The sequence below is a fragment of the Stegastes partitus genome, unplaced genomic scaffold (assembly GCF_000690725.1).
Source record: "Stegastes partitus isolate 25-593 unplaced genomic scaffold, Stegastes_partitus-1.0.2 Scaffold1017, whole genome shotgun sequence".
Taxonomy (NCBI): domain Eukaryota; kingdom Metazoa; phylum Chordata; class Actinopteri; family Pomacentridae; genus Stegastes; species Stegastes partitus.
In genome coordinates, this window is record NW_007578748.1 from 73 (window position 1) to 13,624 (window position 13,552).

The following is a 13,552-nucleotide window of genomic DNA, read 5'->3' on the forward strand; positions in this document are numbered from 1 at the left end:
GCAGCAGAGTCCCCAGTTCAACTCCCAGCCAGCTTGACCTTCACAGGGAGTCATCCTCCCTACATTTTATTTCCTGCCTGTGCACTGTCAAATGAAGGCAAAAAAAAAAAGATTCCGACTGCAGCTTCGACATTTCAGCAAACAATAAACCAACGACAACTTCAAAGCGTCACATTCGACTGAAGCCCACCGCGGAGGCCTCGCGTGAGATACTCACTGTGGAGTTTCCCGCCTCGGCTGCCAATCGGGCGGCGTATCGAGCGATGAGGCGGTGCTCTTCATCTAGCCGGCTCGGACTCTCCAAGACACTGCCCGAAGTCGGAGAGACACATCACACACATATACAGCAACACCGACTCCACTGTCGGAAGCTCTTATGTAAGTAAAAGTTGGTACAGTCGAAAGAGATGACATCAAATAATTTGCATGAAAGTAGAAAACTTTATAATTGAGGTGACCTTAATATATGCCACTTGGCTCTGACTCCGGTGTTGATAGACAGTCTGATAATTGGTCATAACAATGAACGGAGATGGATAAGGGGAAGAATGCAGCATGCCAAATGCGTTTGTGACTGTGCCAGAGCCCATTCTGGCCATTTCATCAGCGACTGAAAATGTCAAGTAAAGCACAAGACTTTAAATGATCATGGGCGTGGCATATGGCGTGGACAGATGACAGGACATATGCTGTTCTTTCTCTGCAGGCGGTCTGCAATGAGGAGTGACGGAGAGCTGAAATGTTGTTTGGGAAGCTGTTCTAACTCTGACTGGAGAGTAAGCGATGATTAAGACCATAAAACCCCAATCTGGTTTCAAACCTGCTGCATCGACGAGCCTTCGCTGCTGCTGCAAAACTGCCCATAAAAATCTTATCTTTCCCCAAAAGCAGATGCAAAAAGCTGCTGGTGTGATGAGATAATCTTTTTCTTATTTCAGCGATGATATCTTAAAATGCGTCGAGATGGGGTCGCCTGGCACGTGACAACTCAGTTGATCGAGGAAAACCAAAAATGTCAAAAAACCGAGACATCGAAAAATGTCTTGTCTTAATGGGACACTTTAAATAATTTACCGCCTTGTCCTGAGGCAGAGACTGGGGCTTCTTGTAGGATTAGAGTAGCACATTAACACACATCAGGGAGCTGCCCGGTGGAGATGCATGAACTGCCTTTAAGCCCTCCTCGACTGGCATCTTTCCCAGATACTTATTTCTGCTGCACGTGTCAAGCTTTTTGACTTAAACCCAATTTCTCAGACACCACTGCGTCCGTCATGTTTTGCTGTTTAAGGTGGGAGGGCCGACTTTTTTCTTTTACACTGGTTTCCTCAAATGGTGCTTTAACTCTCTGAAGCCCAAGCAGTTTCTGTATTGTTTTTTTTTTTTTGCTCCTGTCACATTTTTTACTCACTGTGGGCTCATTTTTCGTTGCAATATAAAGTTCTGCACCTCTACGGAAACTGAACGACCACGGCTAGCAGTAGAGGGAACTTAAGCATGTCTTTTGTGCAGCATGGGGCAGCAAAAATGTCAAAAGATTATTGAAAACAATGCAGTTGACTAGAAAAATATGAAATGGTGTTACAAATACTTGAAATGTAAGTCTCTATATTGTAGATATTTTACTACCATTTTGAGTTTCTGTGTTTGTTTCCTGTTGGCTTTACAATCTGCAGAATTCAACATTTTTGTGACATGATTTTCAGTTTTTTGGGGTTTTTTTGTTGTTTTTTTTCTTTGCAAAAGCTTAATATTTGGCATGTTTTTGAATTGGACATGTAGATAAACAGATTTTCAATAAAATATTGTGATTTTAAGCTAAGAAGGTGTTACCTTTTTTAAAATTTTACAGATGAGTATTTCAAGCACTGCCATCAAGTTGAAAATATGACGATTGTTCCTGTTTTTACAGTTTCTGGCTCTGATAAATTTCAGAATTTTTAAGATTTTGGGATTCGGAGGGTTAAATGAAGCACAAATTAGTTTTCTCTGTGACTTACAGTGTTATAGTTACCTGGCAAATACATGCAAAATCACATTTAAATGATTAAATCAAGGTTCAGTGCACAACTTTTTATCATAACTGAATTTCCCTGAAAATCAGAAAATGATCGTATGAAATTTCTGTCCATTTCTGTCAGTTAAAACTGAGATATTTCGCATAATTTGCTGTTGTGTTTGTGCTAAAGTAAGCTGTACAGTCAATGTACTCAATGGAAAACAAACCAAATTGCAAATCGAGGATAATATAAAGCAGATAAATGACTTTATGATTAATTCATGAGAATTTAAAAGGTTTAATCTAAACTTTAATATTAAAAGTGGAATATGCAATTCAAATTCAGTCCATTTACTTTTAAATTCAGCAATTATTAGCTCAGTCAGTTCTTTGTTTGCACTGAATAAAGTTTGACGCTCACATCGAGCCCTGGTTGGAACGATCCACACATTTCCACCACACTTTGTGCACATTTGTGTTTGCCTCATTTAAATCTGGCACATTCGAACTATCCAAACATGCCAAGTAGCTAAATATCAACAATCTTTCCCCAGACTCACAAACTCCGTCTCTAAGCATCCAGCTTGTCACTCAGTGAAACATTCTGGCAGTTCAGTTCATGAGTTTCACATAATGACATCTTCAGTTGTTCTCACGTTTGATCAGTTGTCAGTTAACTCCGAGCTCGAAGCTCTTCAGTGTCAAAGGCAGCGTTTTTTTTCCTCCTTTTTTTTTTTTTTTTCCATTTTAAATGTTATCGTCAGCCGTAGCGGTTGTGCATGACAAATGGGTAATAAATTGCGTGGTGTTGGTTTGCTGGTGGTGAGCAATTGTCTGCGTTGTGGGAGGGAGGAGATGCCATGTCAGCAGAGCAGACAGTATCAGAGAGCAGACTGTGATGGAGGCTACAAGCACAACACTCGCAATCTTTCAAACGGAGCGCATTCGGTTTCTGCTCTGCCCCGACATCTTGTAGTGAAGTTCTGCTTCTTTCTTTTTTTTTCTCCCCCCCGATAAAAGACGGAATCTGAGAGAGTCAACAAACAAGGACAGCTCTGGTGCTGCTTTTCAGTTTGGGGCTCTTGAACTGAGACAGAGCCACGAGGAGCTTTGCATTATTCAGCAGTCGCATCTTTGACTCATAGGCCCTTCATGTGACGGCGGCCAGGCCAGTGCCAGGTAATTATAACAATAAATTCATATTTGCAAACCAAATGTGGGACAGAGAGAGGCTGGTGGGAACCGGCCCCGAGTTCCCTGCAACTAAACGAAACCTGCCTCATCCCTCCTCATTCAGCGCCTTATCTCCTGGTATCCACACCGACACTCAACACAACCTATTTTGGAGGCGTCACGGCGGCTTAATGCGCAATTTCTGCCCTAAAAATGGCAGCTTTGTAGTTGTTTAGACACCTCCAAGGCAACGGGTTCTTCGGTGCATGACATCTTCCCAAAGCAGCTCTGACTCAGAGAGCAAAATGTCAAGACAAAGGTTATCGGGCTTCTTCATTACTGCCACAGCGAGACAAACCTCAGGAGAGCGTCGCTTTCCCCCCCCACCCTCGTACAACACGTGACGTCTTCCGCTGACCTCCACGGGTCTGGATGCGAGGCTTCGTTTACAGCCTCGGGTGTCCCTATCTTGTCAGCTTCCCTCAAACCAGCTCTAATCTGGATACTGTCAGCCCTCTGAGACAAGACCGCGCTGCACAAAGTGTTCATCTCTGCAAGAAATTTTTATCTGCTATTGATTGTTGCCTCGCTTTCAGCAAGGTTAAATGACTTAATTTCCTTCTAAATGTACCGTTTCTAGTGGGAAAATATTTACCACGGTCTCACATTTGGACTAAAACGACACATATGAAGGCTCGGTTCTGCTGCACATTACTGGATTTTATTTCTATTTTTTTGCAGTGTGCATGTTGCCCTTCAGCTGCTGGGGTCCTTGGTGTAGTACTGTATGATAACTCAGCCCAGAGGAGTGGAAAAAAAACATGCACAGATTTCATTCAAGCACCCTCTGCATTCTTGACAAAAGTCTTTATGTGGATTTTAATCAACCATCTGATAACCCGGGCTGATACGCACACCTCTGCTCTGTCTGTACACCGGACAGGGACGTCTCATCCCCACTAATTGTGCCGTGGAAAGTCCCGAGCCCCCCTCACCAGTCCCCGTCTTGCAAACACAAATTGCCGGAAAGATGTGCGAGCGAGATGCACAAAAAAGGAAAATCCGAGAGAGTGCGGATGCATTACGGCTCCCTCAGAGTGCTCTCTCCATTACTGTATTCGTAACCACAATGGTTCATTACCACTGTAAGTAAATAATAATAGAGGTGGCCTTTAAAGTGAGAGGGTTGAAACAAGAGGACGGTTCCTCGGCTGCGATCTGCTTACATGGTGCGGCTCCAGTTCTATCATAATCTATTTGTCAAATCAGCCCCTTTAAGTAGGAGTGCTCACATATTCTTCACGACAGCGTAACAAATTTTCCTCTAAAAATACACTCGCAAGGGCACGCTGCTCGGATGCAAAAAAATGTGTGTCAAGTGTGAAGGAACAAATTACATCTGTAGTATGATTTGCCGCGCTATTCTTGTTATTTCCAGTGATGAGAGAGGATCTGTCACCTATTCTGGGACCCAGACTGAATTTCGGTGTGATTAAAAGAACTTATTTTCAGTGCGCTTAAGTCGGAGTGACATTTTTTGTCAGCTTTAAAGATAAACAACATCTTCAAAAAAGACATCATGCCTGTTTGCTTACCTTTTGGTGGGAGTAGGTGCCCCAGAGGACATGAGCATTGTGTCGTTCATGTTGTTGGCCACCGGTTTCGGCTGACTAAAAGACAAGATTAGAGGTCTTTAATGCTACACTGCAGAGGCCTGTGGTGCTTGTCATCGGAGGAGGGGGGGAAGGAGGAGAGGGCATTTGCATTTTATTAATAATCATGAATCAGCGATCCTGACTTTCAATTTAATCCTACTGTACCAAGGAGGGCAAGAAAAGGGGAGGCAGGGGGATCATTATGAACTCAAAAACAGAAGAAAAAAAAAAACCACAGGCACCAACATGCTGGACTCAAAATTGTAGTGAAATAATTGACTTTTCCGGGGAAACAGCAATTTAGATGTTTTTTTGGGGGCTATTAGCTTAAACCTAATTAACACGAGCAAGAGCAACAACAGCAGACAAGAAATCTAATTAAACCGGGAGTCTGTGAAAAAACTAGGAAAGGTGACATTGTGGGAGGTAATTTGTGAGAGTAAACAAAGCAATGGGGTCCATCTGGCGGCGGAATCAGCAACCCCCGAAAAAAAACCAGCCCGGGACCACAGAGTCTCATTAACGGATCAAAATATCACGTCTCAGGTGCTCGCGGAAAAATAACAAAACCAATGGCTGGATTTCCATGCCTGTGTAGTCCTCTTTAATCTGCACCCCGTATCTCTCAGCCTTCATTCTACTGTAAGTGACTGTTTTATTTAAAGCTCTCATTATCACATGAAAGGAACAGCAGCTGCGTCTTACTCTGCTTATTTGTGCAATCAGCATTTTTCCTTTTAGTCAAATCAAACTATTTATATCCACAATGTGCAAAATAGTGTTATCAGCATGAGCCACTGAGAGCTCGCTTACTTTTTTTTTTTTCTTTTTCTGGCCAACAAAGTGCAAAACAAAACAGAAAGCAGAGAATTCAAATAATGTACAGCTTCACAAACTAAAGCATTCATGTGCACCGCTCCAGGGGGGATGTTAAGCATGTTCCTTTGTAATTATTCATTGGTTCATGCATTTACATTTCCCCTCAAGAGCAGCCTAACAGAATCAAAAAGACACCAGTAATTCATCACTCTTATTTGTTTTTTTGCTGCTAATTCATGCAATAACAGGAACTACTCAAACCTGCACATGTCACCTTCCAGTCTCTGCAAACACTCCAGAACTAAAAAACCCCTCCATGTGAAAACTGTTTGGAAACGCTCATCACATTACCGGGATCCAGACAGACGGCGAGACACGAGGCGCCTGCACTTACCTCTGTGAGGAGAGAAAGCACCTGCCTGGCTGGCAAAATACATCCAACCGCTGCTGTTGCCAGATGCCTAATCTGCCCTCAACTGAGCGGGCGAGCATCTCAATGTACTACACTGCTGCTGTCTCCAAGGAAACTCGGCGGTCACGTGACTTTATGACGACGTAGATTTTCTCTCTCTCTCTCTCCTCTCCCTCTCTCTCCATTCTGTCTCTGACTCTGTCTTTTTTTTTTTTTTTTCTCCCCCCTCTTCTCTCTTACGCTAGAAATTAGGGAAATGCCATTTGCTCAAAGCACCTCAATTGCAATCTCTAAGAAAAAAATAAAAAAATAAATAAATCTCCTCTCATCCCGTCTGCAGGAAAGCGTGTAACAAACTGGCCTCTACTATAATTGCATTTGCATATCTTAACTCTTCCCCCCCTTTACCTTCAGCGAGTTACATAAGTGAAAGCTCTTCACAGCTCGCCTTCTATAAATAATCATCAGGCCTTTTGGAGAACTCTTGTGGAACAGTGGGGCGCAAGATGAAATGCAAAAAAAAAAATAAAGGGGGGCTTTCTTCTTATGTAAAGGCATCATTGTGTGTTTTATTCCTCCTCTAAACACATCCTTCACGTCGCTGCCTGCAGCCCCGTGGGTCACCGAACGCTGATTCAGGACACGCAGTCCAGACGTTTAGCCGGTGCCTCAGAGGTCAAACGGGGAGCGAATTGACACAACATTTAGGCGCTAAGAGATCAAAGTCTGCAATGCGCTAAGCCTCGTGTTACCTGCGTGCGGCGAATGACAATCGTTCCTTGTGCTCGGCAGCTGGCAGGGTTACAGGGTGTGGGGGGGGAAATTAAGTCTAGTGGCGCCTCACGCGTTCACCTTATTTCTGACGAGGCACGGCTGCCTTCAATCGCCCTCAGTCGGCTAAAAATAATAACACCAAGCATCCTCTCCTCTCCTGCTGGTGCTCCTGTTCCCCCCACCCCACGAGGCCGTCAGTACTTTGGCCATCAAAAAGAGAAAAAAAAGCCCCAATGGATCAGGCTCACAGAAAAGTGAATTACATGGCCGTTCTCTCCATTTTAATGACATTGATGGAATTTGCATTGACCTGGAGACTGAAAAAAAAAAAAGGAGAGCAAAACAGAAGGAGGCATTTTAAAATGTTAATGGATTTCTAGGGATTACATAGAGAGTGGAAAATTGCTAAATATTAAACTGAGAATTTGAAGTGTGTGTTCCGCATTAATGCAAAAGATGCCTATTTTTCGACTCCCAGTCTATTTTGGTGCTTAAAGTCTTTCGGCGGAAGCGGTGCTAAGTCTGAAAGGTAAGAAGCCGTATCCTAGATTTAAAGTTTTTCCGAGACAGACAGTGCATCCCCAAACCTATAACTCCTCCAAAACACAAATCCCCAAGAATCTCGCTGACACTTTGAGTGGAAGAGGGAAAAAAAACCTCACAGATCAGCTCACTGTTAGTCGACGCTTTCGGATGCCAGTAAATATTTCAAAACAGTATCAGAATAGCTGCACTTTGTCTGAAGACGGTATGAGTGTTTGGACAACTGGGAGACTCATGTCCGTTCGATTTGGCCGTTTTGATCAAACCTGACGCTTTACCCCGATTCTGCCATTATTACTCACTGGCAGAGGCTTCGCCGGGCCTCGGACGCCCACATACACACACCTGAGAGAGAGACGGCGCTGATGGATGTCTCCCGGTTTACAACATGAAATAACACCTCTTCGCTGATAACATTCATCAGGATTGACAAGTAGCTGGCTGCACTAGTTTTAGAATACCAACAGTGCATTTCTCTCACTCTTATATGGCACCGATAAAAAATGAAGACAGTGTGGAATAAAAACTGGAGCCTTGGCAGTTTTCCTGTGACTAATTATCTGAGGGATCCAGTTTGAGGGGAAGATTTCTGTGGCCCACGGGGGTGAAATGGGAAGAGTATGCTGATAATTACTGCATTCAGTCATAATTTCTTTTAAATTGACCATTAACAAATGGGAATTATTCCATTAGCGCCAGTTCTTCTTACTCGTTGCTCGAGGCTACGAAGAGTGTAGAAGATTTGCAGTTGGCATGTTGGATTAAAAGGAATATCTCAACTTCTAAGGAATTTCATTAGTCTCTGTGCCACAGCCAAGGAAATGATCCAGCATGTAAGACTTCGTAGCTTTTACGCTTCTTTTTTTTCTTTGTATGTATTATTAAAGATGGAGATTTTAAACCAATACACGTTTTGACAAATTCAGCAAATAAGTCCTCGTGCATGCTGGGAATGGGGAAGGAAGCTGAGGGAGCAAGAGAGATTTTAACCCTCTGAACCCCAAAACCTGCCACCTTTAAACAAAAAAAATCACCAAAATTGCATCATTTATCAGAGCCAGAAACTTCAAACTTCAACTTTCTCATCATGGTCCTTAACTAATCATGTGTTTTTTAACTCTACACATCTTTTTTTTTAAATTGCCAAAACAAAAACTCTTTACACTAAACAGAATCTCTTAAAATCAAAAAAATTCGACACTTTTTGGCACAATCCTGACGCTATTCGTAGCTCAACTGCAACCAACAGTGACTTACTCTGTGAATATTTGGCCTAACTGCAGGCTGTGTTTACTCAGGAGACAAGAATGCAAACAAATTAAACGTTAAATGTTGGTAAAATATCTTTAGTATGTAGAGCCAACATTTTTGTCCAGTTTTTGAATTTCCTTTCTTGGATAAATAAAGTATTTTTCATTTCATTCATTTCATTTCATTTTGGTAACACCTGTGGCCATGTGGAAAAATGTTGTACATGTTTTTTTCAGTTTTTGTAAAATAAATAATAAAAGAAATTCAACTTTCATTTATTCTTTTTTCTGTGATTTTTAGCGTCTATGAGTTTTTTATTACAGTGAAAATGCAACAGGTGAAAAAAAACGCTTGAAAACTGCTTGGTGTTCAAAGGTAAATCTGGCACATGCTAGCGAGCTAAATATGCTAACTAGCTAAATATCAACAATCTTTCTTAACAACCACAGACTCCACCTTTAAACGTCTGGTATACAACATTCAAATTAGTATCCTCAAGAGGTGCTAGTAAGCAGATTTAGTACTTTAAGATGAAAAAAAAATTACCTCGTTTTAAGTGGTTGTGCTAACACAAGCTAGGTCTCATAGCTGCAGCTTCAGGTTTAATGGAAAGACACGAGAGTAGTATTGATCTACTCATAACCACAAACTGTCATTTTCATATTACACAAACAATATATAACATGCTAAGGCATTTTAGAGGTGCTTTTAGGTGGATTTTTATTACATTTGGATGGAGCCAAGCTAATAGTTTTGCCATTTATTGTCTTTATGCTATGCTAAGCTAAGTCCTAAAGTTGTAGCTTCAGGTTTACTGGACAGACATGAGAGTAGTATTGATCTACTAATAACCACTAACTGTCATTTTCACACTAATGATTACACAAACAATATAGAACATGCTAAAGAGCTTTAAAGGTGCTTTTAGGTGGATTTTTTATTACATTTGCAAAGAGTCAAGCTAATAGTTTCATGGTTTTATGTTAGGCTAAGCTAAGTCATAGCTGTAGCTTAAGATTTATGGACAGACATGAGAGTAGTATTGATCTCCTAAACACGTCTATGGGTTACACAGACAAAACACAACAAGCTTTCAAAGTACTTTTAGGTGGATTTTATTTCACTTGGACAGAGCCAAGCTAATAGTGCTTCAATTCATGTCTTTATGCTAAGCTAAGCTAACCACCTTCACAGTTAATGGACAGATGGTGTCATCTTTAATGTATTATAAAAGATGAAACCTCATCTTGTGCGTCATATTCTAACCTGCTAAAAAAAAAATAGTGTGGATATTTTCCCCTGTGAGTGTGTGTGTGTGTGTGTGTGTGTGTTTCCTGACACACAGGCCCGTTGATTTGCCAATATATCTGTCTGCCAGTTTGAAGACAGGCACGGTTAAATATGGAAGCATTCAATCCGAACCAAAAATTGAGAATGGCAGTCAGTGATGAATACGTGTTTTGAAGGGTTGTCAGGTTTAAAAACATCTTTTCATTGCACGGCTGATGAGAGGCGCTACTTCATCACCGCACACACAAATAAAAACATAAATGCTTCTGCAACCAAAAATAGATTTTTTTTTTTTTTTTCCCCCCCCCTTCCATCAGAAAAAGGAGGCAGGGACTTTTAGTAAATACCTTCCCCTGCGTCAGACATAACAATAGAGACTGAAACGCATAAAAACCAGTAACAGGGGTCAACAGTCACATCCATTATCCTAAAAGTCAGTGAACACGCACATGTAGAGCCGCCAACCTTGAAATGCCATCTGGAAGAGCATGAAAATGCACTTTGTCCATTAAAGTCCTGAAGGAGGACATAAGAAGTTCCAGGAAATTCTGACCAAAAACGGAATCATAGATGTATGTAGTATATATTCTGAGCTGCATCAAATGGTCGGTGATGGATGCATTAATCGAGTAAATGTTGCAGTCCAACCATCTAAAAATGCTCCATCACAAGTAAAAATGCTGCATCCAGAACTCAAAGTAAAGCAAGTGTTATTAGAAGGACTTCTTCTGCAGACAAACTGATTCCAACAAGAATCATGGATTGTATTTTTAGATGAAAGCAGCATTTTATTGGTGTTGAGCTACATTACTAACTTCACTATGAATAGTTAAGATTCCATCCATCATCTATACACCGCTTAATCCTCACTAGGGTCATGGGGGGCTGGAGTCTATCCCAGCTGACTTAGGGTGAAGGCAGGAGACACCCTGGGCAGGTCACCAGTCTATCACAGGGCTACACTTAGAGACAGACAACCAAGCACACTCACATTCACACCTACAGACAATTTAGAATCACCAATTAACCTCAACATGTTTTTGGACCGTGTGGGAGGAAGCTGGAGAACCTGGAGAGAACCCACGCTGCACGGGGAGAACATGCAAACTCCACGCAGAAAGATTCTGGTGCCCCCACCGGGACGCGAACCGGCGACCTTCTTGCTGCGAGGCAACAGTGCTAACCACTGTGCCACCTTGCAGCCTCATGTTTTTCCCTTTGCTGAAATTGGACTCATTTGGGTTCTTGGATTTATTTAAATGAAGCTACACAAGACGTTTAGAGTAGACTGATACACACTCACCAGCCACTTCATTACTGTCGGTACATTTACTGAGCTGCTCGTTGAACCAAACATCTGATCACATGGCAGAAACCAACTCAGTGTATTTAGGCATGTAGACGGTGAAGTTCAAAACAAGCACCAGAATGCAGAAAAAAAAAAAGGTGCTATAAGTGACTGTGAATATGGCATGGTTGTTGGTGACAGACGGGCCGGTTGGAGTGTTTCAGAAACTGCTGATCTACTGGGATTTTCACACACAAACATCTCTGGGGTTTACAGAAACTGGACCACAACAAGAAAAAACAAGTTAAGAGAAAATCAGCCTGACTGGCTTGAGCTGGCAGATAGGCCACAGTAACTCACACAACCGAACCAAAAAATGCAGAAGAGCATCTCCGAACACATTGAACTTGGGCTACAGACGACTTAACCATGTGCCACTTCTATCAACTAAAAACACAAAACTGGAGTTGCGCTACAAATCAATAGAAGATTGGCTTTCAGATGGTCTCAGAACAGCTCGATCCATTCTACCTTGTGTCATCACTTCAGGCTGCTTTTGGTGGTATAATGATGTGATTTCATCGGCACATTTTGGGTGCTTTAGTAACAAAAGAGCATCGTTTATTCACCACAGCCTCCCTGAGTGTTGTTGCTGACCAGAAACCAGTCACGCCGTGTCTTAAAGCCACATCTCCGACTGGTTTCTACGACATGACGGTGAGTTCACTGGACTGAAATGGCCAGAACTCAATCCGATAGAGCACTTATGTGATGTGGTGGAGCGGGAGATTTGCATCGTGAAGATGCTGCTCACAAATCTGCAGCAAGTGCATGTCAATATGGACCGAAACCCCTGAGGAACGTCGCCGGCACCTTGTCGAAGCTACGCCTGAGGCAGCTCTGAAGGCAAAAGAGGATCCAAGTCAATACAAGCAAGATGTAACTAATGAAGTGGCTGGTGAGATGCTTTATGTAAACCCTAACCCTGAAAAGCAGCTCGTGCCGGTAGCTCTAAAATGCTGGCATTGGAGTAATCCAGCTGCATGATATTAAAAAAAAACAACTAACACTGTGATGTTTAGTTTTTCGGCCAGATGTGTTGCAATATAATAAAAATACAGGATGACTTGAATAACATGATTTGGAATGAATTTAACATTGTAGAATGATTTGGGTGATTTTGTAGTTGAGTGCATCTGCCTCAAAAATGATTTATTTTTGGTTTAAAGCTTTGAAATCTTGATTATATGCTGCAACGCGAGCAAAGACATCCAGAGTTGTTATCAGTTATTCCATTTTCCATCACTGGGGCCTTCTGCTCGGCCATTTCCAATCTGCTTGAAACCATTTTATCATTGACTAGGGATATTTAAAATGGCATCTGTAAAATTTTACATTGATGTATCAATTACTTTTATAAGATAATTGTTAAAAATAGCCAGTTTACTCACTTTTAGCACATTATCACACATTGAAACTTGAGGTTTGAACAGCCATGTTTCAGGAACTATTAAAGATAAAAAGCCTGAAATTTTCACTGTTACATCACATTGTGTCATTGAGTTTACAATATTGGACAAATAGATCAAATAATCATTGCTGATGGGTGAATCGAAGCTGTCATGAAAAGTCTTTGAGCACACGTCACCAAATCAACTGAGTCAACTATATGCAACTGAATGTCACAATAACACAAAAGAAAACATAGAAAACAGTTGTTCATGAGACATAGTTGTTCAAACATAGCGTCAAAGTTCAACGTGCAAAGAAGAAAAACGTGCAGAAAGTGGGTCGACTGGCAGTTTTTACAGAAAAAAACGTATCTGGAAAAGTATTCATACATATCCATATTTTATGTTATAAAAATTTTAGGCTAATCGGAAATGGTCGAGCAGAAATCGTCCTAAAAATTTGATGATTTGAGATGGAATGACCCTTTTTTTTTGCCTCTCAGATCGGTCTTTACACTCGTCATACAGAGCTTTGTGGTGCAGATTCAGATGGTCCAACCAACAACAATGGCAAGACCCTGCTGACAGAGGGTCTGTTTTTGCTCAACAATCATGCGTTTTGTAGCTGATTTTGTATTTTGTTTCTCTCCTGTTTGCTCATTTTGCTGTGCACATGTGGAGCCTGCATGTCGACAAACTCCCTTAAAAGAAGAAGTCAGTGTACCCAAGAACTCTTAAATGGGAATAAATAATGTTCTATCTGACAGATTTCTCCTGTTGATTCATCTTGAAGTTTTCTTTTTCCATTAAAAAAAGTTGTAACATGATGTGTTGGAGTTAATTTGCTTTAGTTCATGTTGCAGATCCTGTGATGTTGTGCATGTGTACACTACAGTG

General features: G+C 41.5%; 1 protein-coding gene across 1 annotated transcript in view; it reads right to left on the reverse strand.

Annotated features, from left to right (window-relative positions):
• Positions 1–217: 217 nt before the first annotated feature.
• Positions 218–13,552, reverse strand: part of LOC103367132 (dystrobrevin beta-like) — a gene marked incomplete at its 3' end in the record, with an annotated part of 31,809 nt that continues 18,474 nt past the window's right edge. Inside the window, exons 11-12 of the mRNA XM_008295060.1 lie at positions 4,768–4,842; positions 218–308 (exon numbers count right to left, since the gene is read on the reverse strand). Coding sequence (XP_008293282.1) covers positions 218–308; positions 4,768–4,842 — 166 coding nt within the window. The remainder of the gene's footprint in view (positions 309–4,767; positions 4,843–13,552) is intronic.